Here is a 26,172-nt window from a genome sequence, read left to right on the forward strand (position 1 = left end):
CAAGGCCTAACTCCTCAACTTGATGATAATAAAAAAAGGAGAGAGAACCAAGTAAGGGGGAGAAAGGACCAAGTGAGGGGGAGAAACTTCAAGTAAAAATCAGCAAAGTAATTACACCTTCAATTACTGCCTCCAAGCCACCAGTTGCAGATGGTATAGATCTAATTAAAGCAGCAGCAGCAACTTTACAGAAAAAGTTTGAACTTGTCAAGGAGCCAGTTAAGTCAGCCATCCATCACTCTCAAGTCAAGCAAATAAGTGTGAATGAGATGAGCATGAATTATCTGGAAAGAGGACAATCTTCCTGCATCAAGTCTACAAAGGCTGAAATAATTCTTAAACCAAGGGTAAACTATCCAAAATCATCTTTGAATAACCCCTTGGACACTGTGTATGAGACACCCAAGCCTGATGAAAAGAAGCTTCTGTCAAGATCAATTGCTTTCTATAAAGATCCAGCTGATTCAGCTTCAAAAAGAAGAATTGCTAAGATAATCAGTAATGGAAAGGAAATTTGTGTGATAGCTGGACATCCTCAATTTGCTCAAGAAAAGAGAGAAGAAAAGGCAAGATTAAAGCAGGAAAAGAAGCAAGTTGCTCTAGATGCAAAGAAGGCTAAACAAAAGAAAGAGCAGATTGTTATCTTAGCCAAGCTACAGGCTGTAAGTTCATCTCAACAAATTCCCTCTCAACCTTCTGAAGCCACTGAATCAAGGAAGCAATTTGAAGAACAGAAGAAATCCCCAAGGAAGAAAGAATTGGCTAGAAGAACAAAAAGGAAACTGGATATTGTTGACAAGGAATTGGAAGATCAATTTCCTAAGGTACCCACACCAGCTACAACTCAAACATCAAAACCCTATGTGGTATTTGAAGATATAAGGGTGGTGGATCCCTACAGGAATATTCATGGTGAACCTATTGTGCCCAAGGATGAGCCAATAGAGTGGGATAACATACCAATTCCTGACTTCAGTTTACCAATCCTTAGCAAGCCAAAAAGGACAAAGTCAAGGGCAGTCAAGAAAGTGAAGCTGTCACCTCTCAAATCCAAATCAGTAGTTAAAGCTCAACCCAAAGTCAACATGGGAGACTACTTGTACTTGTGTGACATCAAAGAGTTTTCATATCTAAATCTTTATCTGGATGAACTAGATGAAGTGAGGGGAATTGATGCATACAGGAACCTACCTGAAAGGTTAGTGTTCGAGTACAAAGGAGGAAGGGAAGTTCAGTGGCCACTTCATAGGATTCTTCAAGAAAGCCAAGCTGTACTGATTAAAGTTTATTCATCCTTCAAGAAGAACTTTGGGTTCAGTGTAACTGCAAGAAGACTAGTATTGAAGAAGATTGAAGAACTAAGGAGTATTAGAGCTAAAGATGCACTCCCAAAGACTCTAATCATCCCATACACAGGGAGAAGAGTGCATCTAAGGCCCTACTGGCTGATGGAGTTCATGGATGACAAAGGTGTGAGAAGATTCTTCAGGTTAGAAGACCAATTGAGTATCTCTAGCAATGACACTCTCTTGGAAATGCAAGAAAAGCTAGATCTCTTAGAATCTGATGAACTGGAATTCCACAGGCAGCTCCAAAATCAGATTGATGAAAACAACAGGAAGCTTGGAAGAAGATCCAGACCTTCAAGAAACTAGAAAAATCTGCTCAGGCTAGGAGCATCTTGAAATGACTGTGAGCCAAACTTTGTACATTTTGATTATTTGAAGCACTTTCAGTATTATCTACTTGTCTTTAAAGCTGTATGTTTAGGATGTTTTGTTATCATCAAGTATCTCTTAATTTATGCCTACAATTCCAGTAGACATAAATTGGGGGAGATTGTTGTGCATATGTTGTGTACTTGATGATTTCATAAATAAAACATCTAAGTAAATTTTACTTGGTGAAATAATGTAGCACTCGACGGATAAGAATTATAGTCCCGACGGATAACTCATTATAGTCCCGACGGATGTTAACTTATTATCTATCGAGTGAGTAGCTTATGTAATAATGAGTCTGTAGCACAGTTCTGTATACATCTTTGTATAGATTCTGTAGTAGCCTATAAGTCATGTTGACTTTAACTAGATATGCAGAATAGGTTGATTAATTGTATATAAATGATGTCTTGTAATTCTGTATAAGTGAAATGAAGTCAAGTGCCAAAATAGCTACCGACGGATGATTAACAAAGCCATCGACGGATGATCAAATGACTATCAACGGATGTTTAATATAGAAGTCGACGGATGATCAATGAAGCCATCAACGAATGTTCAGAAAGTCGACGGATGATCATATATCCAACGGATGTTCATAAAGTCCAACGGATGATCACATAAAGAATTCAAACAGCAGTTGAACAGTGAAAGCTGAGCACAGCCGTCGAGATGTATACAAATCTACTGTGGAAACCCATTAACTGGGTAATAAATGACGAAAAGTAGCAAAGCTTAAGACTAATAGTTTTTATATTTATTCAGTCTTTTTGACTTTATAATTTTGGTAATATATAAACCAAGAACGTAGAAAATAGAAACAAGAGAGCTGAGATACAAAAACAGAGAAATCTTTGTAAGCAGAATCTTTAGCATTTCCCTGTATTCTCAGTAGTTCAATTTGTAAGCAGCTGTGAGCATTCTTGCACACAGAGTTCTCTCGATATATAATATATATCTCTGGTGGAATTGTTTAAATCCACCAGAAAGTTTTTAAAGACTCTTGTTTTTAATTACTTATGTTTTGATTCAATTAATTTTCTATTCCGCATTGTGATAATCAAAACACTTATATCTATATTCGAGTTGAACATTTTTATTTCGAGAAAAAGGTTCAAGAATTCCATTCAACCCCCCCTTCTGTAATTCTTGCTATATTGTTAAGGGACTAACAGATTATTATGTGATTTTTGGTGAAATATTTGACGATTGGTGTTGTTATGTGGATGTTGATATGTGGTAAAGTATAAGTATGTTAATTTTATTATGACCAAAATAAAATATAGATAATTAAGGTATTTTTCTGGTAATTTTTGGACTGTTATATGATTTTATAATGATTATGAATTTATAATTATTTTCTGAATAATTACAAAATTATTTTATAAAGTCGGGAATCGTCCGACTTCAACCGTTTTTACGTTTTTACAACCCCAAACTCTTCCGAAAACTCCTTCATAACCTAATCTGGTAATTCCGGACATTTTCCGTGTTTTGACTTTTTCAATCCGGATTACGGTTTGACCCGTGGGCGGCCCGGCGCATAATTTTCGATACGATAATTATTTCGATGTACCAATAAAACTCGTATTCTCGAAAAACGGGTTATTATTACATTATTTTCGTATAAAGTGTTTTATAGGAAGCCCGGTTTGGATAATTATCCAATACGGGTATTAAATCATATCATTTTGCAGTTACTTAGAGGCTAAGTAACTAATTTAACGATCCAAAACGAACAAATATTCCAAAAATATATATAGCCCTTTTTATCATTTTATTTTATTCGTATAATCACAATCAGTCAGTAAAACCCCGTAAAATACAGAGAAAATGTCGAATCCATGTCTCGTTCTTGAGAATCAAACGTACGAACGAAGGCGTTATCGAACTCCGATTCGGGCGTGCAATATATCAAATTGATGCTCTCGAAAAGTCCTTTCATAATCAATCATCCGTTTTTATGCAGAAATCAAGGTATATTTCTTATTTAATTGTTTTATTTCGAATTAATTAAAAATTAAATTATGAAATTTTGTCCTTGATGTTGTTTGTCTGATTTGATGGCATAATCATGTAGATAATTTTCTCCTGATCAATTTGGTATATTATAGGTAAAAAATAGAGGTCAATAACATGGTGAAAATGGGGTTTGATTCTGTTAAAATTTGAATTAGGGTTTATATGTTGAATGTTCTTGATTGATTTTGGGTATTTCTTAACTAGGGATTATTAGCTGATTATGTTAACATGGTTATGTTCATGGCTCGATTTGCAATCGAAATATATATCTTAATGTTACAAACGATTCCTGGAAGACCATGAACGAAGCTCGCCGGATATTTGCCGGGCTTGGTTCGATTTTCACCGGAATTTGAGTTCAGGCAGGAATTGCTGGTTTAAACGATTCCAATGTGTTCCTGGTTAATTTTGGAATGATAACCACATACTAATCGAGTTCAACAGCCCCATTTCTGTCAAAATTTGCCTCGCCGGATTCTTTCCCCGGCCACCGTGTTCTTCAGTACTTGGGTGACCCGTTTGGGTTAAATTTTGACCCGGGGTTTGACCCGGTTTTGATTCATTTTGCTTCAAAAACCTTTCTAAAGTTTGTTCTTACAATTTAGCCCCTAAAAGTTTCTATATTTTGTAAATTTTAGACCCCTGTTTCAATAGTTTTCGAAAATTGGATTCCTTTTATAAAATTTATTTTAGAAATTGTTTTTAATTTCTAAAAATTCCAAAAACCATTATTATAATTCCGAAATTCATTTTTAATTCAAAAATAAATCTAAATTATTTTATTAATTAATTTTAATTAGTTTTTAATTACTTTAATTAATCTATTAATTTAATATTAATTGATTAATTAATTAATTTAATTATTAATTGATTTTAATTGATTTAATAATTAGATTTAATTATTTAAAATTGATTTAAAAATTTCAAAAAATAGTTTCGAGCTTTAAAATATTATTTTAAATTATTTTCAAGGCTCGATAATTATTATAAAATTATTTTAAAGTCAGATTCAGGTATTCGAACCCTATTATTTAATTGTAAAATGATTCGGAGTCCCGTTTTAATTCCGAAAATTGCTCAAAAATTCGTATTAAATACCTGAAAAATCATTTTAACTCCGACTCTTCTTTAAAAAATTATTTTGATCGAAAATCTTGCGTGCTATGTGCCATGTGCTATCTGATTGATGTGTTATATGCCCATGTGGTTATTATTTGACTGTTTTAGTCATAACTTTCAATATATGAGTATGAATAATTGATAGATACTTGTGATGCCTAGCAGAGTCAGCGAGGCATAGAAAAGGAAACCAGTGATCCATAAATAGAATTAAAGCGTAGAAAGAGAAGGCAAGTGATTGATAAATAGAAGCAAGGCATATAGAGAGAAGGAAAATGGTTGATGAGTAAAACTGTTAGATGAGTACAAGTAACGTTGGAAATCATCTGGGATAAGGCAAGTACTTCTGAACCTTCTTCAAGATATATTGCAAATATTTTTGAACTGTTTCATAACATGTCGCTATTATTCAAAATAACTCCTGTTTTATATTGCAAGCGCTTTATACTATTTAACCTTGAACCCTGATTCTTATTGATCTTGAGCCATAAGTCTTATTCTTCATAAATCATTGATTGTTGAATTCCCAGATATGAGCCATACACATACGATACTACTCCACAAATACATATCTACCACGTACTGATTCTGATATTGAATTTCTTAACATACCAACCCTTATTCCTTGTTTAACAGAAGACCAATTCTTGGAACCCTTGGTCTTCTACTTTCTGATTCTTTCGTTGATTGAAAGCCAATCTTTTTGAATTTCCTATTATGCCTTCATGGTGTTATGAATCACCCTATGCTTCAAGATAAATGTTATTTATGATTCAGCTTATTGATTTACATTGGTTATCATATTGAATTGTTTTAGAATATGATGGTTTTATAAATGTGGACCAGATTCGTGGTCGGACCAGATTCGTGATCATAATAGGCCAATGCGTGTCTTGGATCCAGTATATAGAGCAAAGTTGGGAGCCTTGCTCGGGGTTAGTGCGTGACTGATCAGCAGCCTAACCTTGGTTTTTAAAATGAAAAGTGAATATCCAATTCTAATCATTGCTTATTCAGAAACTTGATTCTTCTGAATCATTTCAATTGATGATTGTTTAACCTTAATTGTCGCTATTATTACTTGCTGAGCTAGTTAGCTCACTCTTGCAAATCTTTTTATATTTTCAACAGTTGAAAAGGGAATTATTGGTAACGAGGATTCCCTGTCCAGTGTGTGAGCTAGGGTTTTCGGTTAAGTTGGATTGAGCTAGCAGGAGCTTTATATTATAAATGAGTTATGTAAGATTGTAAGTACGATATCATTAGCCTTTGCAAGTTGAACTAGTTGAGATTTGGTACAATGTAATAAAAGTTAAGGTTGTGGCTTGTTTTCATACTTTAACCTGTTGCGATCCGTGGTTGTGTGAAGAAGGGTCAATGCATATAATATTTTATATACAGGTTTATATATTGTGTGTGTGTTGTGAGCCCCAAACTTCTGACCCGGGTTTGGAGGGCGTCACACAACCCATCTATTCGGTTTGTAATATAGTTGCACAAAAGATATTTCACATTTTAGTATCATGTCTGTTTGTTGTTTTATGTTGGTAGGGAGTGTTTAAGGATACATTTATAGACTCGCTTAGTGATTTCTTGGCATGGTTCACTCGAGTTATGAATGTGAATAATAAAGAGAGATGATGTGAGGTGGTAATAATATGATGGATGCTTTGGAAGGCTCGTAACGAACTAATTTGGAAGTATAAACGAACTCAGTTAGAAAATGCATTGTTGGAAGTTTTGGTCTAGAATGACAATGAAAATGATGGAGCTATTAGTTGGGTGAAGTGACAGTCGAGCAAAAACAAAATATCTAGTCACATTCGATGAGTTTGTCGTGTTTGACATACATATCGTGATTTTTAGAGTGGATGTGGATAGTAAGCAGTGTCACAATGTCCTATATTGTCTAAATAATGTTCAATTGTTTTTTATTAAACGATATGTTAATATTGTTATTTAGAGTTTAGCTAGTGCCTTGTATTCATTTTGAGATCAATATTTCGATACGAGTGATATTTTTGTTTAAGTACATTCTAGCTTTTTTAATGATCTTTAATCTAAAATATCGCTTTGGTTAAAATAAAAAGAGAGCGCATAACTTGCAAAACAAGTAAAATAACTAATATTGTTGGCCATTAAAATGAATATTAACTCTAAAAATATATTCCCTCCCTCTCTTTTTAGTTGTAACATTTGAGAAAAAATATTATCTCATTCCTATTTCAATATATTTTTTACCAAGTTTTTTCATATCTACCCCTATATTTTTATTTTCAATATTTGATTTCATATTTAATACACACACATCTAATTTCAAATTTAATATAATATTTAGGGATATAGGGGTGGGTTCTATGAAGTCCCTTATTTCATTGGAGTCTTTGGAGTCCATATATGTTCTACAAGTAAAATATAGCTTAAATTGTTGTAAAATGTATTATTTTTTGAATGATATTCTACAAATATCAAAATTTTATTGAAAATCTTGCAGATTGTATAGATTTTACAAGTAGAACGTTGCAAAAAATATTATTCTACAAAACATACTTAGTTTGCAGAACATAAATGTTCATGTTGCAGAACATACATATTGTACTTGTAAATATATGAGATTTGCGTGATTTTATTGAAGTAATGATATTTGTGAAACATGTTTTGCAAGATAACACGTTTTAGAAGATATTTTATTTGCAAAACATGAATGAACTCCGATGACTCCAATTAAAAGGTGAACTCCAATTAAAAGGTGGACTCCGTAAAATTTTACTCTAGGGATATATACGGAAGTAGGGTGTAATCGAGCCGAGCCGAATACTGTCAGGCTCGGCTCGAGCTCGACTAAAATAGCTCGGCCAGGCTCGGCTCGAGCTCGACTAAAATAGCTCGGGCTCGAGCTCGACCGAGCCTTTAATTTCAAGTTCGAAGCTCGGCTCGTAAAAGGTTCGGTAGGCTCGAGTTCGGCTCGAAAGCTCGAATTATTCACTAAATATTAACAAAAATTTCGAAATATGATCGGTTCGACTTGAGTTCGGCTCGAGTTCGGCTTCGACTTGATAAAAATAAATAATATTAAATAAATATTAAATATTTACATAAAAATATATTTATAATAAAAAAAATTAAAATAATAGAGGCTCGATAAAGGTCGCGAACCTTACGAGCCGAATAATTTGAAGTTCGAGCTCGGCTCGATTATTTTCGAGCCGAATTCAAATTTTTTACGAGCCGAGCTTTAGTTGAGTCGTTTACTCCTGTTCCTGTACGGAAGCAAGCTATAAAATTTAATTTTTATTAAAATGTGTGTTTTTGTAAAAGTGACCCCTAAATCTTACGTATCTCACGTGACCGAGCAATGCTTGTAAGAAGCACCGCGCGGCACTGAGTTTATGAGCGATCACTCTTCTCTTTAAACCCTAAACAATCATCACCTCCACCTAGGGTTTTTCTAAATACTGCAATCTCAACACCTAAAATGGGGAAATCTACCAGGAATTCATCCTCTAAAGTAAGTGAATTCCTTTTTGCCTTTATTTTTACTCAATTTAATCATTCAAATTCACACACATTTATAATTTTTACTATTATTTGTCCCCATATATGTTTGCATTTGCTTGTGTGTGTATAGGTATCTACGATTCTATGTATGCAGTAGTGTAATATATATTTTGATGCTTGATCGTGATAATTTATCATCGGTATTATTGTCGGGTTTTTTCTGTAAATTGTGGTGTTTGTATATCTTTCATATAGTGTATATAGTGGTCATAGATTTACGATGATCATTTATGTGCATGTGAATATATATGTGTAGATATACATGTATACAATTTGAATTTTTATGTTCTTATGCTTAATTATAATCATCAGGCGGAGGCAGCTCCAGCTTTGGTGGCTTTGGCTTCGAAAAAAATGAAAAAAGGTATGTATTTGTGTATATGTGTTTGAGCTAATTTTTTGAATTCAAAAGTTTGAGTTATTGATGTGGTTGCACAAATTATTATTGAATTATAATTTGATATTACTAGTTAAGCGAGAAGCTGAAGATGCTGTAGAGAAGCAAGCTGTTGCCAAAAAACCGAAGAAAGAGGAAACTGCATTGAAGAGTGAGACAGTTAAAACAATAATTGAGAACAGGACTGTCAGGAAAAGTAAAAGGAAGGCATCTAGTTCTTCGTCATCAGAGGAAGAGCACGAGGTATGCTCTTTATCCTTTTATCTATTTCTTAAGTGGCGTTTATTATATTTTTGGAGTCATTTTTCCGTTCTATGAGTTTCAATGCTTGTTTTTTCTGTGAATTTATGGTAAGCCTGCTGCAAATCAACCTGTGCCAAAGACTTTACAACAGGAAAATGTAAGTAAGACTAAGAGGAGTAAGAATGTGAAATCCAGTTCCTCGGAATCTAGCTCATCCTCGGAGGATGATTCTTCATCGGAGGACAAACAAAAGGTATGACTTCTATTATTACCAACAACATTACATGTATGTACACGATAGTATTAAGGATTTTATGTATTTCTTTTAATGTATGAGTCACTTACACTATAGTTTTGTTTATGATATTTCGGAGTCATTTTTTTTCCGTTTCCAAGAGAAATTAATGATTTTTTTTCGTGATCTATGGGAAGTCTGCTGCCAAAAAAACCGCGGCAAAGATTTCAGAACAGGAAAATGTAAGAAAGACTAAGAGGAGTAAGAATGTGGAATCCAGTTCCTCGGAATCTAGTGCATCCTCAGAGGATGATTCCTCATCTAAGGACGAACCAAAGGTATGACTTCTATTACTAGGAGCAACATTATGGGTCTGTACATTAAAGCATTAAGGATTTTTAAGTATTTATTTTTATGTCTGACTTGAACTATGGTGTTGTTTATGATATTTTGGAATCATTTTTCCATTTCCATGAGAATTAATGATTATTTTTATCGTGATCTATGGTAAGCTTGCTTCCAAACAAGCTGTGGCAAAGATTTCACGACAGGAAACTGTAAGTAAGAATAAGAGGAGTAAGAATGTGAAATCCAGTTCCTCGGAATCTATTTCATCCTCGGAGGATGATTCTTCATCTAAGGACGAACCAAAGGTATGACTTCTTTTACTAGGAGCAACATTACGGGTCTGTACAGTATGGTATTAAGGATTTTATGTATTTATTTTTATGTCTGACTACACTATAGTGTTGTTTACGATATTTTGGAGTCATTATTCCGTTTTTCAAGAAAGTAAGTGTTTATATTTTTCGTGATCTATGGGAAGCTTGCTGCCAGAAAACCTGTGGCAAAAATTTCACAACAGAAAAATGCAAGTAAGACTAAGAGGAGTAAGAATGTGGAATCCAGTTCCTCGGAATCTAGTTCATCTGAGGACGAACCTAAGGTATGACTTCTATTACTAGCAGCATCATTATGGGTCTTAACACTATAGCATTAAGGATTTTATGAATGACTTACACTCTAATGTTGTTCACGATATTTTGGAGTCATTTTTTTCATGAGAATTAATGCCTATTTTTTTTGTGATCTATGGTAAGCCTGCTGCCAAACAACCTGTGGCAAAGATTTCACAACAGGTAATTGCAAGTAAGACTAAGAGTAAGAATGTGGAATCCAGTTCCTCGGAATCTAGTTCATTCTCGGAGGATAGTTCTTCATCTGAGGACGAATCAAAGGTTTGACTTCTATTACTAGCAGCAAAATCATTATGTCTCTGTACACTATAATTATATTAAGGTTTTTATGTATGACTTACATTATAGTGTTGTTTACAATATTTTGGAGGTATTTTTCCGTTTCCATGAGAATTAATGCTTATCTTTTTCGTGATCTATGGTTAGCCTGCTGCTACTGCTAAACAACCTGTGGCAAAGATTTCACAACAGGAAAATGTAAGTAAGACTAAGAAGAGTAAGAATGTGGAATCCAGTTCCTCAGAATCTAGTTCATCCTCGGAGGATGATTCTTCATCCGAGGACGAACAAAAGGTATAACTTCTATTACAAGCAACAACATTATGTGTATGTACACTATACTATTAAGGATTTTATGTATTTCTTTTTATGTACGACTTACTCTATATTGTTATTTACGATATTCTGGAGTCTTTTTTCCGTATCCAAGATAGTTAATGCTCATTTTTTTCGTGATCTATGGGAAGCCTGCTGCCAAAAAACCTGTGGCGAAGATTTCACAACAGGAAAATGGAAGCAAGACTAAGAGGATTAAGAATGTGGAATCCAGTTCCTCGGAATCTAGTTCATCCTCGGAGGAAGATACTTCATCTGAGGACGAACCAAAGGTATGACTTATATTAATAGCATCAACATTTATTAAGGAATTTATTTATTTCTGTTATGTATGACTTACACTATAGTGTTGTTTATGATATTTTGGAGTCGTTTTTCCGTTTCCAAGGGAAATAATGCTTATTTTTTTCGTGATCTATGGGAAGCCTGCTGCCAAACAACCTGTGGCAAAGATTTCACTACAGGAAAATGTAAGCACGTCTAAGAGGAGTAAGAATGTGGAATCCAGCTCCTCGGAATCTAGTTCATCCTCGGAGGATGATTCTTCATCTGAGGATGAACCAAAGGTATGACTTTACTAGCAGCAACAGCGTTATGTGTCTGTACACTATAATATTAAGGTTTTTATGCATTTCATTTTATGTATGACTTACACTATAGTGTTGTTTACAATATTTTGGAGATATTTTTCCGTTTCCATGAGAATTAATGCTATTTTTTTCGTGATCTGGTTAGCCTGCTGCTAAACAACCTGTGGCAAAGATTTTACAACCGAAAAATGTAAGTAAGACTAAGAGAAGTAAGAATGTGGAATCCATTTCCTCGGAATCTAGTTCATCCTCGGAGGATGATTCTTCATCTGAGGACGAACCAAAGGTATGACTTCATTTACTAGCAATAGCATTATGTTTATGTACACTATATTATTAGGGATTTTATGTATTTCTTTTTTATGTATGACTTGCACTATATTGTCGTTAATGATATTTTGGAGTCATTTTTCAGTTTCCATGATAATTAATGCTTATTTTTGTCGTGATCTATGGGAAGCCTGCTGCCAAACAACTTGTGGCAAAGATTTCACAACAGGAAAATGGAAGTAAGACTAAGAGGAGTAAGAATGTGGAATCTAGTTCCTCGGAATCTAGTTCATCCTCGGAGGATGATTCTTCATCTGAGGACGAACCAAAGGTAAGACTTCTATTACTAGCAGCAACATTATGTATCTATTGAGTATAGTATTCAGGATTTTATGTATGACTTGTACTATAGTGTTGTATACGATATTTTGGAGTCATTTTTCCGTTTCCATGAGAATTTTTTTTTGTGATCTTTGGTAAGCCTGCTACCAAACAACCTGTGGCAAAGATTTCACAACAGGAAAATGTAAGTAAGACGATGAGGAGTAAGAATGTGGAATCCATTTCCTCAGAATCTAGTTCATCCTCTGAGGATGATTCTTCATCCGAGGACAAACCAAAGGTATGACTTCTCTTACTAGCAGCAAAATTATGTATTTATACACTATTGGATTAAGGATTTTATGTATTTCTTTTAATGTATGACTTACACTATATTGTTGCTTACGATATTTTGGAGTCATTTGTCCGTTTCCATGAGAATTAATGCTTACTTTTTTTGGATCTATGGTAAGCCTGCTGCCAAAAAACCTGCGGCATCCAGTTCCTCGGAATCTAGTTCATCCTCGGAGGATGATTCTTCATCTGAGGAAGAACCAAATGTATGTTTAACTTTTTTAACGGTTAGTTGAATTTGATAAATATATTATGTTAAATATATATGTATTACACGAGTTCAGGTTAAGCCCGCTGCCAGGCAATCTGCAAAGCCAAATATTGAGACTAAGTGTAACAAGCAAGAATCTAGTTCATCCTCTGAGGATGATTCTTCGTCCGAGGATGAACCAAAGGTATGTCTCCTGATACTAGAAGCGTACTTATCTGTCCAATAGACTATTGTACATGGATTTTTTATGTGTTTTTCTGAATCTGAGCTTACTTCCTGTGTGATCTTAATATTCTTCTTTGTGTCCTGAGCTTTCTATAATTTCCAGGAATCTAAAAACAAGGCTCCCGTGGTAGCACTTGCATCCAAGAAGATGGATGTGTCTAGTAATGAACCTGATTCAGAAGATAGCAGCGACTCAGATGATGATGTGAGTGTAACTGTGTAAAATATTAGGGTTCTATTTAGTTTGTTAATTATTTTTTGTTCAACACTGCTATCAAGGCATAATGGCAAGGTAGATGGTTAGTAGTCCAAGGTCTATTCTCTTTAGATATGACGATTAACCCGATATTGTAATTCATTTGGTATTCTTGAGCAGGTCTAATAATGATGTCACTAAATTATTTGGTCCTAATTAATGTTTAAAAAGTTGCTACTGTATTTTTTTCTGCAACTCTTACATCCTATTGAAAATTTATCTATTGGTGTCCTGTCACTGTAGGAACTTATAGTCAAGGCTTCGGTGAAACAGGTCCCTGTAGAAGGCGTTTCTCAGAAGGGCACTGTTAAAACTAAAAAGAAAGATGACTCAAGTGATGACTCTGAGTCAGATTATAGCAGTAGCTCAGATGATGATGTGAGTGCAATAGTCAATAGGTTTATCTGAATTAGGTTATCTTTCATTTTTTTAGTAAGGGACTTGTGTGGATCGTATACCTTTGTATCTCTTATTAACCGAAACCTGCTTGGTTGCTCCACAAAGCATTTTGTTTTCGGCCATTTCTCTCGAAAATTAAACTATGTATTTAGCCTTCAATTTATCTGATGAGCATAAGACTAGGAAATGCGTGAACTATACAGCAGAATTTTTTTTTATTCCTTTAAACATGTCTAACACTACAGATGGAATATTTAAGCAGTAGAGACTGTTACATGCACCATATTATCTTAACGAGTTAATATACGATTTGGTCACCATGGTTTTGCAGTCTCCTGTACCTAATGCAGCTCTGTCAAAAAGGCCTTCCTCAACAACTGCAAGCAGAAAGGTGTACTCCCCCTCTTCCCAAGTCCCACAACTATTTTCTATCACTTTATCAATAAACAATAGGTGACCGATCGGTTCATTTTTTGTACGGTATGCTTCTTTAGTTCCGTTCATCTTAAAAAACTTATTTAATTGGTTCACAATCCTTTTTTCAACTGCAGAAGTTAAGCACTAAAGAAGTTGACAATGAGGAAGATAGCTCTGTAGAAAGTGAGGAAAAGGAGCCGAAGAAGAAAAAGGTGAAAGTTCAGGAAGAATCATAGCAGTAAAATTTTATGTATGCTTCATTATAATATATTTTATTGAACATCTGCCTGTTATAGCCAACTGTTTTGAAATCTATTGAAAAGAAGAGCAGCTCTGAGGAAGATGATTCAGAAGAGGAATCTTCAGATGATGAGACTTCCAAGAAAGAAGAGAAAAAAGTTCTGCAAACTCCAAAGAAAAATGTAAAGGCTAAATTTGCAATATGTAATAGAAAGTATCTGTTTAAGTTTTGTACATGTTTAGCTATCAAGTTAAAGAGAACTATTACCTGACTGCAAGATTAATTGTTTCTAGAAATATTGTTGTGAATAGGATGCTGATGTAGTCATGGTGGATGCTGAATCTGTCAAGACAGAGACTAAGAAAGCTGTAAGCTAATATTTTAGTTGTGTTTTCCCATATCTGTTTGTAGTGTTGGTAACAGATGCTAAAAATGAATGTCCTACGCACTGCAGCCTCAAACCCAGCGCGGTCCACAAGTTGAAGCCACAGGGACCAAAACCCTTTTTGTTGGCAATTTATCATTCTCTATCCAACGAGCCGATGTGTATGTATATTATCTGCAAGTTTTCCTACATGCTTATATTAATTGTCTGACACTAATTACCTTAACAGGGAGGCTTTCTTTAAAGACGTTGGTGAAGTTGCTGACGTGCGTTTTGCGTTGGATGGAGCTGGAAATTTTAGGGGTTTTGGGCATGTTGAATTTGCCACATTTGAGGCAGCTCAAGCGGTATGCCTTTGTTTTACATAGATAAATTCTTCTACTTTTATGCTGAATTCATTATTAATTAGGCATTTGAGTGTGATATTTTTGCTTTTAAAATGATCATATATATATTTTAGAAGTCAAATTCATGAAAACTTCAATTCGATGTACAGTACATATGGCTCTATGTGTGTCAGTATTTGTATAATTATGTATAATAACTTAATGCTAGTAAATACGTAATAAGAATACAAAATTTTTTGTTGGTATAGCAAGTCATGACAGGCGTCTACTTCATTGTTGTGATGTATGTTTGATATTAATTGTTGTCTAATAGGTGGGTTTTCATTGATAACGACACGTCTATAATAAAAACATTGCACGTGTGTTAAGCTCTTTTGAGCAATATGTAAACTGAGACTGATAGTGAACACAATTATCATGTATGCAAATAATCTGGAACGGAAACCTGCAGTTTTTGAGTATCAATAGTAGCAATTGATAACTTGAACTATATTATAATTAGCCGGATTTTAACTTAAAACTAATTGCAGGCAATGGAGTTGCATGGTCAAAATTTAGCAGGCCGACCGATTAAACTTGATTTTGCGCGAGAAAGGGGTGCTTACACTCCAAGCAGCGTGTATTTTTCTCTCTCAAACATGTTTTATCATTAGTTTGGTACTGTTATTTTTAATTTTGGGACTAATGTCATTATATTTCATGGTCATATATCAGCAATAAGAACTCTTATCAAGAGGGAAGAACTCAAGTGCATACAATATTTATACGAGGTTTTGACACAAGCGGTGATGAGAACAATGTATGTTTTTACCTTGCTATATTCACCCAAAATACGGGTTTCTTTTGAGTCATTATCTTGAACTATTACATTTTGTATGGCAGATCCGGAGTGCACTTAGAAAACACTTTGAAACTTGTGGTGATATTTCTAGAATCTCAGTTCCCAAAGATTATGAAAGTGGTGCCATGAAAGGGTTTGTAAATTAATTCTTGACTTTGTAAACTTATTTTGCTCTTTTTATTTTTAATGTCCTAGTTGTCTTAGTCGCTACATATTAGGTATGATCTTAACTGTAAATGCATTTTAATATCATACCAAATATGTTATATGTATAAACTTTCCAGGACAAGCCAAAACTAATAATTAACGTGTATACAGACTCATGCAATGATAATCATTTTTTTCCCATTTAACAGGATTGCCTACATGGATTTCACAGAGAGTGATGCTTTCAACAAAGCCTTGGAACTTGATGGATCTGAATTTGGAGAGAGTTACTTGAATGTGAAAGAGGCAAAGCCAAGAGGTGACAGTGGAGGTGACACTGGAGGTGAAAGGAGCAGTCAGTTCGGTAATAGAAGTAGCGGCGATAGGTCTGGCAGTCATGGTGGTGATAGATCTAGAGGTGAACGAGGTGGGCGAGGCGACCGAGGAAGGTCTCGGGGTAGAGTACGTGGAGAACCCACAAGACCTAGCATCGCTACAGTTGGTACAGGTATATTTCTCTCCCGTAAACATTATTTTCCTTTTTTGACAGCTCTTAACCCCTTAATGCTCATTTATATCAATTTCTGATGATGCAGGAAAGAAGACAGTATTTGATGACTGAGTGACAAGTCCTATCTTGGTGTCTTATCTATGTTTAAAACATATCTTAATTATTTTTCTGTTCTTCCATTAGAATGATGGTACCAAGTGAACAAAATAAAAATTCCGTCAGGTTTTCTTCATGCATTTTGTAGGACCACATAGGCCCAATCTTTATTTGTTTGAAATATTTAAATTGCTGTTGAATTTTCGGTTGGCCGTTAAGTGTGTCGTTTCGAACTTTACAACAGTATAATAAAGAATTTTGATTCCATTGATGTTGAAATGGATCTATGACTAGGAAGTTTATGATTCTTGAAATCCTGTTGTGATTATTCTTGTTGAAAAATTGGTGTATGTGAGATTCTTGTGCAAATTACGTTAATTGGCTTAGGACGTGTGAGTTTTGGTTTTGCAAGGTGGCTGTGTGTAGTGTTAGTAAGGTAAAAATATGTGATAAGATATCTATTATAGGAAATGGGAGGTTGGAGGTAACAGGTTTTGAGTTGGCATCCTTGACACAGGGCTATATTTGTGAATGACTGAATTCTGAACAGACTTGTCCTACAAACAGTTATAATTAAGTTCTATCTGTGTATCCATTTTGAAATTGTGGCATGCATTTTAATGTCAGTTCATATGCTGCATGCTTCATTTGTTATAATATAGTGTAAACTTCTAAACCTGACACGGTGAACATGAATTTGTGTACCATTATAGTCATGATATTAGATTCCAGAGCTTCTATTGGAACTGTTTATGATTTTTTTTTTGGTTTTGAGATATTATTTCAGCATGACAGGTGTTTGGATTAATGTTAGTAAATTCATAATTTTACTATTTTTGCCAAGTAATTTGATATGAGAAATGTGCTGCAATTTGCAAACCTGTGAGAAGATTATGTATATCGGTATAAGGAAATATGTTCCTTGAGGTCATCCTCAGGCAGCTATCTATCTGAGTTTGGGATTTGAAAGGTAATTTCATGATATCGCCGTCAGGGAAATCACTCCGCGTGATTTATAAGTCGAGTATGAGGACCATTTTTCTGGTGTCCGTCTGTAAATGTGTTAATGTTATATAGGGATGAGCATTATTAATATGTAGGAAGTAATAAGCTTGTTAAGAAGCTGTGGCATTGAGTAATAATATAAAGGAGATGATCCGTTATATGCTCTGTATCCACACAATCAAGAATCAACTTAACCACTTATTATATAACTAACGTTGTCAAATGATGAGAACAACGTGGTTTGATAGTACTTTATTAGAATTAGAGAACACACAGAGCACTCCATAAGTACAGGAGGGAAGAAAAGGTACAAAATAATTACATTACAAATGTATATAAAAAAATGTAAAACGGAAATGTTAGGTAGGAGTTGAGGTTTGAGATTCTTCGTCGGTGGACGGCGACTCCACCTTCTACATGTTAAATTGTACTGCTATATATATTATAATCCCACCCAACACAAAAAAGTCTCACTAATAAATTGACTTTTTTCTTGTTTTGTAGCACTGGACTCTTTAAAATAAAGTTACATTAACAGCACGTATTTCATTCTGATGATTAATCTAATCAACAAGTATATTAATTAAGCCATGTTACTTGCTGCTTTGTGGTGTCAATGTCTTGAAAACTCTTGTTATTAAGCCAACTTGTACACAATTCTTGTGTTCTAGAGCATTTTAAGAAGATATATATATATATATATATATATATATATTATATAATTGTATTATAAAAATTTCAAGGAAAAATTAATATATAAACATTATATATCAATTTACTTTCCATTATGTATCAATCTATTTATAATTATTTTGCATTTTGTTAAATAAATATTATTCCTGTATTTATACGAAAACCCTACGGTACACCTATCACGAACAAAATATCCTAATATCATATTGCAACAAATTGAGACATGACGAAATTGATAAAAAAATATCCTGATACCATATTGCAACAAATTGAGACATCACGAAATAATATATATTGTAACAATCGAGTTAATCTAACACTGAATCCATTTCTTGTAATTGAGATATTTGATACCTTAAAAGGTAGAAATATGAAATAAAAATAGAGAAAGCAATTGTCATTATTTTTTAAAAAGAAAAAGCAAAGTAACTAAAGAAAAATACTAGAAGTCCCAAATATTATTACAAAAAAATTTAAATATTTTATAAATAATAACTTTTCTCATAATAATACGGAAAGAAAAATGTTCATAAGTACGTACTTAGGGGGGAAAATGTTCATAAATTTTGTAATTATAATTAGGGATTTTCTATGGTGTGCCCAAAAGCACACAATATTCACTAACTTTAATATAAATGTGTTTTTCTTATTAGTGGTTGAATAATAAATGTTAATGACCCCTGCATTCACATCAATTCCACCAATAAAAAAACTCATTTTTATTGGAGTTAGTGACTAATGTGTACCTTTCGACACAGTAGAAAGACCGAATTAATTATATTCATCATACATTTATATTAAATTACGTGTGTACGTATTTAGGAGTATCAAACTGTAATATTTCCATAATTTAATATATTTATACGAATTAAATTTTGACACTACTTGTATTACTGACGTCATATTTATAAGTATTTTGATATAAATGTTTGTTGACATGTTGTAAACAGAATGAGATGACCGACAGGGCAATGAGATTGAGAAAGTGAGGAAGAACAAGGCAATCTCTTTTGTGGTTCTTGACTCAAACTTTACCAAATAAATATTACATACACACCCACATATAATACACATTTTAGTTTAGTCTAATACACAACACAAATAGATAAACCCAGATCTATTTGTTATTTGTATTGTATCCTTTGACTGTGGTGTCCTTCAACGTTTCTCCAGATCTCAAACACACTTACTTTGTATCTATAATTTCTAACTAGCCTTTTCAATCACCGTTTGTATCATCGTATTGGGAGCATTTTACATTGAGCTACCAGCTCCTATAATCAAGTAGAGGTATTACAGTCTGTCTTTATCATTTCACTATTTACTTGTTTTTTTTTATTCTACTTCATTTGTCTGTATCTATATCATATCATATGACTCTTACCACTTCTAGTTGCATGTTTCATCTATGCTTCCTCTTGATCTCAAGTATGTTTGTTTTATAACAATCACGGCTTCTCTCCTGTTTACGAGCCCTTTTACACCCCCCCCCCCTCTCATTTTATTCTACAAAATTGAACAAATGACTTATAGCATCTAATATATTCGCCATTATCAGTTGCGGAAATTCTACTGCAAGCAAGTTTTTACTACTATTCCGATACCTGTAACCCAGAAGTGATCACTTTTTATAACAATTATCCGTGTAGAGAATTATTTAATTTTAGTCAAATTGTTTTATTAGTGGCCATTTTCTAAAATTAAATGTATGAATCAAGACGTTCACATTTAATAGTGCTATGAAATATATATCATTGTCTTTGCATTTTACTGTAGCGGACAAGTATAAAACATGTAGTTGGGATAAGACACTCTTAGGCTCATATTATGGGATATACTTCACGTACACACTTTCACAAAATTTGGATGATATGTAGAGCTTTATTGGTGGTATTATAAATACACATACACTGTTTGAGTATGCGACGCAAAACAGGATGATAACTCCAGTACTCTAAATATCTGTGAATTCCCGTTAAGTCTCTATGTTGATGATTGTTTTAAACATGTATACATGAATTTCTGTATAATTAGTAACAGGAATCATGTAATTGTTTACTTACATTATATTTCAGTGTTTATATTGACAACATGCAAATTACATTACATTTCAGCGTTTGTACTGAAAAACGTGCATGGAAAGGGAGTGGAGAAACAACAATGGATTTGGAGATCATTGGGTGTTTGAGTCGCCATTACCCTCATCATCGTCGTCATCGTCATTGTCGTCTTCAAAGCTTTGTTCTTCACCATTGTCAGTATCTTCCTGCTCACCTTTCTCTTCTCACGGTGCGAATTACATTGAACACACTGTCTCTAGATTCGATACGCTAGCCGGAGTTGCTATCAAATATGGAGTAGAGGTATTACTGTTAGCCTTTGTGATATATAATATATTCTTAATTGTACATTTAGACACATTATTTAAGTTGACCGCGTCGTGTATATATATTTATGTACGTGCAAGCTGTTCGATGATTCTGTTATTCTAATTGTAATTTATGTGGTGAAGTTATTAAATCTTAAGCACTGTAGATGAGTATTTTACTAATTGTTTTCTGCACCTTGCTGTTCTTGACTTTGATTTTACTATGATATATTAGGTGTCTGACATTAAGAAGATAAATAATTTGGTGTCGGATGTTCAAATGTTTGCGCTAAAGACTCTTCAAATACCCCCAGGGAGGCATCCTCCATCTCCCATCTTGACAAATGGCTCTGATGCACAGAGGTATGATAAAGTTTGCATCTGTTCCTTCATGTTCTTTCTGCTGTATTAGACTCTTTGTTCACTTAAATTTAAATGCCTTATTACTTTATTTTGTTTTCTTATAAATGTGCAATCAAGAAGCTTACTCGCCAGCTCCCATGATATCTTTTTATGCATAGCAAGTATATGGACACATTATGTACATTCTAAATATTTGGGATAAAGTAAATGGCGATGGTGGGGCCAGGGGCATGGATCTTGATTTTAGGACAAGGACATGGCCTATACATAGATGGTGCAGAGGATGGACTTGGATGCTACTGGGGTTGGTATGTAGGATATAAAGTGATAATGGAAAATGGTAGTGATATGATGGTAGTGGGCAATGAAGCTAATAGTAGCATTAATGGTTGGTACAGTTTAGGCTGTCGTGATATCTGTAAGTGTTGCGGATTGTAGACATTAGTTATTAGTTATTACACTGTTTGTTACGGTGCCATGGCTTGGACCTGCACAACAATATGGTGACAACTATGTGGTGATGCAGTGCTCGGTCTGGCATCTGGACTGTGCCTTTCATGTGTAAAATGTGACTTAAAAATTTGAACTTCCTGATATACAGTATATATATATATATCATATAATAACAGGGATCGTATTTAAATTATTACCACATGACAAGGATTTGAATCCTATCAACAATATATTGAACTCTACATTTATTTTATTGGCTCTAGTTATAAAACCGTAAATTGCACTTTCTATGTGTGAAATATGCAAATTCTGCACCGTGTACTTAAACTATTAGTTTCTATGGACAGAACTTTGCAAAAGTAATCAATTTGTGTAGTACCGCCATTAGTAGATGGTCAGAATATGGCGCAGAGGATGGATTTGGATGCTACTGTAAGCTTACGCCGTCAGGGATAAAGTGATAATGGAAAATGGTAGTGGGCAATGAAGCTAATAGTAGCATTAGTGGTTGGTACAATTTAATCTGTCTTGATATATGTATGTGCTGCGGCTTGTAGACATTAGTTATTAGTTATTACCCTGTTTGTTACAGTGCCATGGCTTCGACCTGTACAACAATATGGTGACAAATATGTGTTGATGCAGTGCCCGGTTTGGCATCTGCACTGTGGCTTTCATGTGTGAAATGTGACTTAAAAATTAACACTTCCTAATATATGAAATGTCATATATTAAGAGGAATCTTATTCAAAGTATTACACAAGTCACCTATCCAAAAAAACATTACCACCTGTCTAGGATTTGAATCCAGTCAACAATATATTAAAATCTACGTTTATATATTAGCTCTATTTATAAACAGTAAATTGCACTTTCTCTATCTGAACTATGCAAATCCTGCACCTTTTACCTAACTATTAGTTGCTGTTGAACAGAACTTTGCAAAAGTAATCAATTTGTGTACTACCACCATTAGTAGATGTGTCAGAAATCAGAACATGTTTTGGGGCAAAACCGTCATTTCGTACATTCACGTACACGAATCTATATTTCGAAAAAATATTAAAAAACTTTTATTCAAAGAATAAAAAATGAATTCACACTGTACATAGGTAAGAAAAGGACAAGTACTGTACATATTCTGTATTTATATTACAATAATTAAATGTGAAACATTCATTCTTTATTATAATTTTTAGTGATTATGATAATATTAGAAAAGTTGGTGTAATACATAATTTTTTATTTTTCTAAAAAAGTCAATCAGTCCTTACAGTTATTTAAAAACTAATATTTCTGTCTATCACATCATTGTATTTTCTGTGCTTCATGTTATTCTCATGTTATTCTCATGTGTTTATTTTTCATAAATAAATAATTATTCAAATTTATTTAAACAATCTTGTACGAGACCCTACACATATATGATAAATATTCAAAAAATAGATTATTAGTTATTTATGCAAACTTCAAGTACACATAGGACAATCCTCAATTATGGTAATTTAGGTACACAGTGCACAATTTACCTAATTCTTGTACAAAAATTGTATAATATAGTTGACGGGAGTTGAGGGAATCTAATGGAAGTATACAAATTGCTTGTTTTTGCAAAGTTCATGTAGGCATGGTGCAGATTTGCTAGTTCTGGAGCACCAAATGCAATTTACTTAAATAACAAAGCTTTAGGTTTTAATTCTATCAAAATAAAATTAAAAAATTATATTTATATTATTAGCATAAAATTATGCTAAAAGGGTCAAGTTTCTAATCTCTTACCAAATACAAAAGATAGCATAATACATATTTCTTAGTAAAAAGTTTAGAGTTCGATACTTGACAAGCACATAATGTAGGTTTTAAGTTGATATAAAAAGTTATTAAATGAAGAAGTCATGAGATTAATATGAAGATCGTTATCTAAATATACAAATAATCTCTTTCTAAAACATATGTTTATAATGCACATATATTTAGTTTGACGGTTTTTCTATGGTGTACTCATGGGCACACAATAAGCACGAACCTTTATAATTTTGGCTTGGTTTGATTGGATTCCACTTATTAATAGTTGTGGACCCCCCCCTTGCATTCACAACAACTGCACCAATTAAAATGCTCCAAATTTATAGATTTTAGTGCTTAGCATGTGCCCATGGGCACACACTAGACAAAACCTTAGTTTGATGCTTAGTTAAAAGTGTTCAGAAACTCGTGCATTGCACTTGTTATTGTAAATATTTGCTTGCAATAAATTTCCTATCAATACTTACAAAGTCGGTAGGAAAATTGCCAAGTTGTAATTCATTACATCATAAGCAAATCAGAAGTCTTACAACATAATTAGTAGTAAAATGTCATGCTAATAAATAACTAGTAAGTTCTTCCACCTCCCTAGTGGCTTCCATTTGTGCATGAAATGGCTGTTACTTAATAATCTCCAATGCCTTCTATCAGAATTATAAAAGATATTTCCAAAAATAAAGTTCAGTTTGCAAATCATTCAGTTTTGTTCCCGATGAGGTGTGACTGGAGGTCCTCGTCTATGAGAGGAATTGCAACATGTTAGATGTATGACTGGAAGCGTTATTTTTTTTTTGAAAATTTGCAACCCATAAACTGCAAGGCCGGGAACCTGGTAAGTCCTTATCTGCGACGTGCTGACAGCGTATTATCCATGATGTCTTGTAGCGTGTTTGACGAACACTTCCATGATGTCTTGTAGCGTGTTTGACGAACACTTTAAGGCATGACTTTAAGTTGGCGCCTTGCAGTTTTTCAGATTAAGGATCCTCTCTGCCATATTTCTTACAAACTTAAAATAAATGCTTACTGTGATTTTAAAAGTGAGTTACATTATGTTGATCACAGAGTTTCTCCTAATTTAGTGGTAGGCTGTAAACATAGAGGTAAAAAATGATCATTTTAAGAACCACTGGTGTTTAAAGGCATTAATTTTTGAATCATACTTTAAAAATCGAATAATGTCCTAGAAAATTCGTTGTCCTTGACCGTATCAAACATTAATCTTGTCTTTTGAATGTTGTCTGAACAAGGAACATTAATGATGTGTTTTCTTCTGTTCAACCATAAAACATTCCGAGTTATCATTTAAATCTGCATTTTGAGTATATGCCTTTACGTATTTCTTGGCTGATCTTCTTAAATGTTTTTTAGGCCAAGAATTTCTGAACAAACGCCTCCTAGACGACGGCATTCTGATTTATTTGAATCCTTGCAATCACTGAAGTTGCAATCTCCTACGCGCGAAGTTTCCCGGGCCATGCACAGTTTACAAGGCTATTATCATCTTAATGCACCAGATGAAGAAAATGGTCTTAAAGGATGTGAAATGGCTGTCTATCAAAGAGGAGAATCTCACTACTTGGAGGATGGACCATTTGACAATCCCTCATCCTGTATGACTTCGTCTTTAAGCATTCATAAAAAGAGTAATAGCGTAGCTAATGGTTTTAAGCTGGAAAATGGAGTTCTAGTTGATGGTGTATCAGTTCCAGAATCTGATAATTTTGCTGCATGGCGACGTCCGAAATCTGAAACCGATTTTACTTCTTGTGCCCCTGAAAAGTTGCTTAAGGAGGAGCCCAACAGCAATGGATTTTCGGCTCTTGCTGGAAAAGGTCTAGCACTAAGACCTAAAGCAGCCACCAGGACCGTGTCGGGAGCTAATGTTGAAATAGTAGCGCAGGATTGTGTATCTACTGCTGTTGGAGATTTTTCTTTGCTCGACAGTCTGACTGGAGTGAAAAAATCATATAGTACACCAAGTTTGCAGGACTCAGATAATAGCTCCTCCTTGTGGCCAATAGTGAATTGGAAGCAAGAGTTTCAGGCGTTCTCCACTGCAGCTGTTGCAAGACCCATCTTTGATGGCTTGCCAAAACCAGTAACAGGCAGAAGGAACAAAACAGCAGTTGATTAGTAAGATTCTTTATTAAGAAAAAAAATCCGACTACAGTTTGATATTTGTTTAATGATTCATTGGGTGGGCCATCACTACAGATGAGAGGAATATAGGGAAAACACAGAAGGGGGGGAATAAACTTTTGGATAATGAAAAATAGGATGATAATTATGTGAGTTCTGGTTATCTATAGGATCCACGTTTTCCTACAAGATTTGCAATTCAAGCCAAATATTGGAAAGGTCGCGTGGATTGCAAATATGGATTCGCTATATACAATATGTTATAAAAATGAAATGTAAGGATGATGTTTATACATGTATAAAGCTATTAATTTACAAGAGTACTATGCTTTACTTATGCTACATTGGTTGGGCTTTAGCCATTTGAACCGGAAGTTAAAATTTATGTATTCTATGTGAAAATGGTGTGCAGCGGATATATTTTGTGTTACAACTCGATCCTCGCTGATATCTGAGTCTTGAAACTTGGTGATGCACACAAATTATCGTTATTAATGAACTGAGCTTAGACCCTGATTACAAGACTCAACCCCAACTGTACACAGGTTCAAAATATATTTTTTATTAGTCACTCTAAATTTTTCAAGGCTCCACTTACAAATCTACAATCCATAACCCTAAATAAAATTATTGTTGTAGTTCGACCGGGAAGTATAGGAAGATAAAAAATGTATGATACACACTGCAAATTGATATAATTGGGAATAAGATCGTTACCGGAAAAGACAACAAAATAAAAAAAGATGGAAAAGATGGACAACAAAATAAAAAGAGAATTTGCAGCTATTGGTGACAACATTTATTCTAACCTTAAATTCATACGCGCTATAGACTAAATTTACGT

At 34.0% G+C, this 26,172-nt stretch overlaps 2 protein-coding genes across 5 annotated transcripts; both read left to right on the forward strand.

The window, feature by feature from the left end:
* The first annotated feature begins 8,192 nt into the window (after nucleotides 1–8,192).
* LOC141724778 (uncharacterized) lies at nucleotides 8,193–16,812 on the forward strand. Of its 4 annotated transcripts, none has more exons than XM_074527040.1 (29): nucleotides 8,193–8,370; nucleotides 8,733–8,784; nucleotides 8,891–9,060; nucleotides 9,173–9,313; nucleotides 9,493–9,633; nucleotides 9,808–9,948; nucleotides 10,122–10,241; nucleotides 10,396–10,533; nucleotides 10,699–10,845; nucleotides 11,019–11,159; nucleotides 11,313–11,453; nucleotides 11,623–11,763; nucleotides 11,938–12,078; nucleotides 12,229–12,369; nucleotides 12,542–12,628; nucleotides 12,707–12,817; nucleotides 12,962–13,063; nucleotides 13,358–13,492; nucleotides 13,845–13,904; nucleotides 14,065–14,142; nucleotides 14,227–14,352; nucleotides 14,483–14,539; nucleotides 14,626–14,717; nucleotides 14,786–14,903; nucleotides 15,434–15,522; nucleotides 15,618–15,702; nucleotides 15,786–15,877; nucleotides 16,101–16,399; nucleotides 16,488–16,812. In XM_074527040.1, the coding sequence occupies exons 1-29, from the start codon at nucleotides 8,338–8,340 to the stop codon at nucleotides 16,511–16,513; spliced, it is 3,345 nt and encodes a 1,114-aa protein (XP_074383141.1). In that variant the 5' UTR covers nucleotides 8,193–8,337; the 3' UTR covers nucleotides 16,514–16,812. The 4 variants fall into 4 exon arrangements, with proteins under 4 accessions (XP_074383141.1, XP_074383142.1, XP_074383143.1 ...); XM_074527041.1 differs by having other exon boundaries at nucleotides 14,254–14,352; XM_074527042.1 differs by having other exon boundaries at nucleotides 13,388–13,492.
* Nucleotides 16,813–19,156: 2,344 nt separating this feature from the next.
* On the forward strand, nucleotides 19,157–25,648 carry LOC141724780 (uncharacterized). The gene is made up of 4 exons (XM_074527045.1): nucleotides 19,157–19,486; nucleotides 20,311–20,559; nucleotides 20,800–20,927; nucleotides 24,558–25,648. The coding sequence occupies exons 2-4, from the start codon at nucleotides 20,332–20,334 to the stop codon at nucleotides 25,321–25,323; spliced, it is 1,122 nt and encodes a 373-aa protein (XP_074383146.1). The 5' UTR covers nucleotides 19,157–19,486; nucleotides 20,311–20,331; the 3' UTR covers nucleotides 25,324–25,648.
* The last annotated feature ends 524 nt before the right edge of the window (nucleotides 25,649–26,172 follow it).

The sequence above is a fragment of the Apium graveolens genome, chromosome 5 (genome assembly GCF_009905375.1).
Source record: "Apium graveolens cultivar Ventura chromosome 5, ASM990537v1, whole genome shotgun sequence".
Lineage (NCBI taxonomy): Eukaryota > Viridiplantae > Streptophyta > Magnoliopsida > Apiales > Apiaceae > Apium > Apium graveolens.

Bases quoted from the DNA above. Each gene is read 5' to 3' on its own strand.
- LOC141724778 (XM_074527040.1), top strand. From the start codon at position 8,338: ATGGGGAAATCTACCAGGAATTCATCCTCTAAA. The intron at 9,634-9,807 runs GTATGACTTCTA...ATCTATGGTAAG, and splicing joins CATCTAAGGACGAACCAAAG to CTTGCTTCCAAACAAGCTGT. The intron at 10,534-10,698 runs GTTTGACTTCTA...ATCTATGGTTAG, and splicing joins CATCTGAGGACGAATCAAAG to CCTGCTGCTACTGCTAAACA.
- LOC141724780 (XM_074527045.1), top strand. From the start codon at position 20,332: ATGGAAAGGGAGTGGAGAAACAACAATGGATTTGGAGATCATTGGGTG. The intron at 20,560-20,799 runs GTATTACTGTTA...ATGATATATTAG, and splicing joins CTATCAAATATGGAGTAGAG to GTGTCTGACATTAAGAAGAT. The intron at 20,928-24,557 runs GTATGATAAAGT...AATGTTTTTTAG, and splicing joins AATGGCTCTGATGCACAGAG to GCCAAGAATTTCTGAACAAA.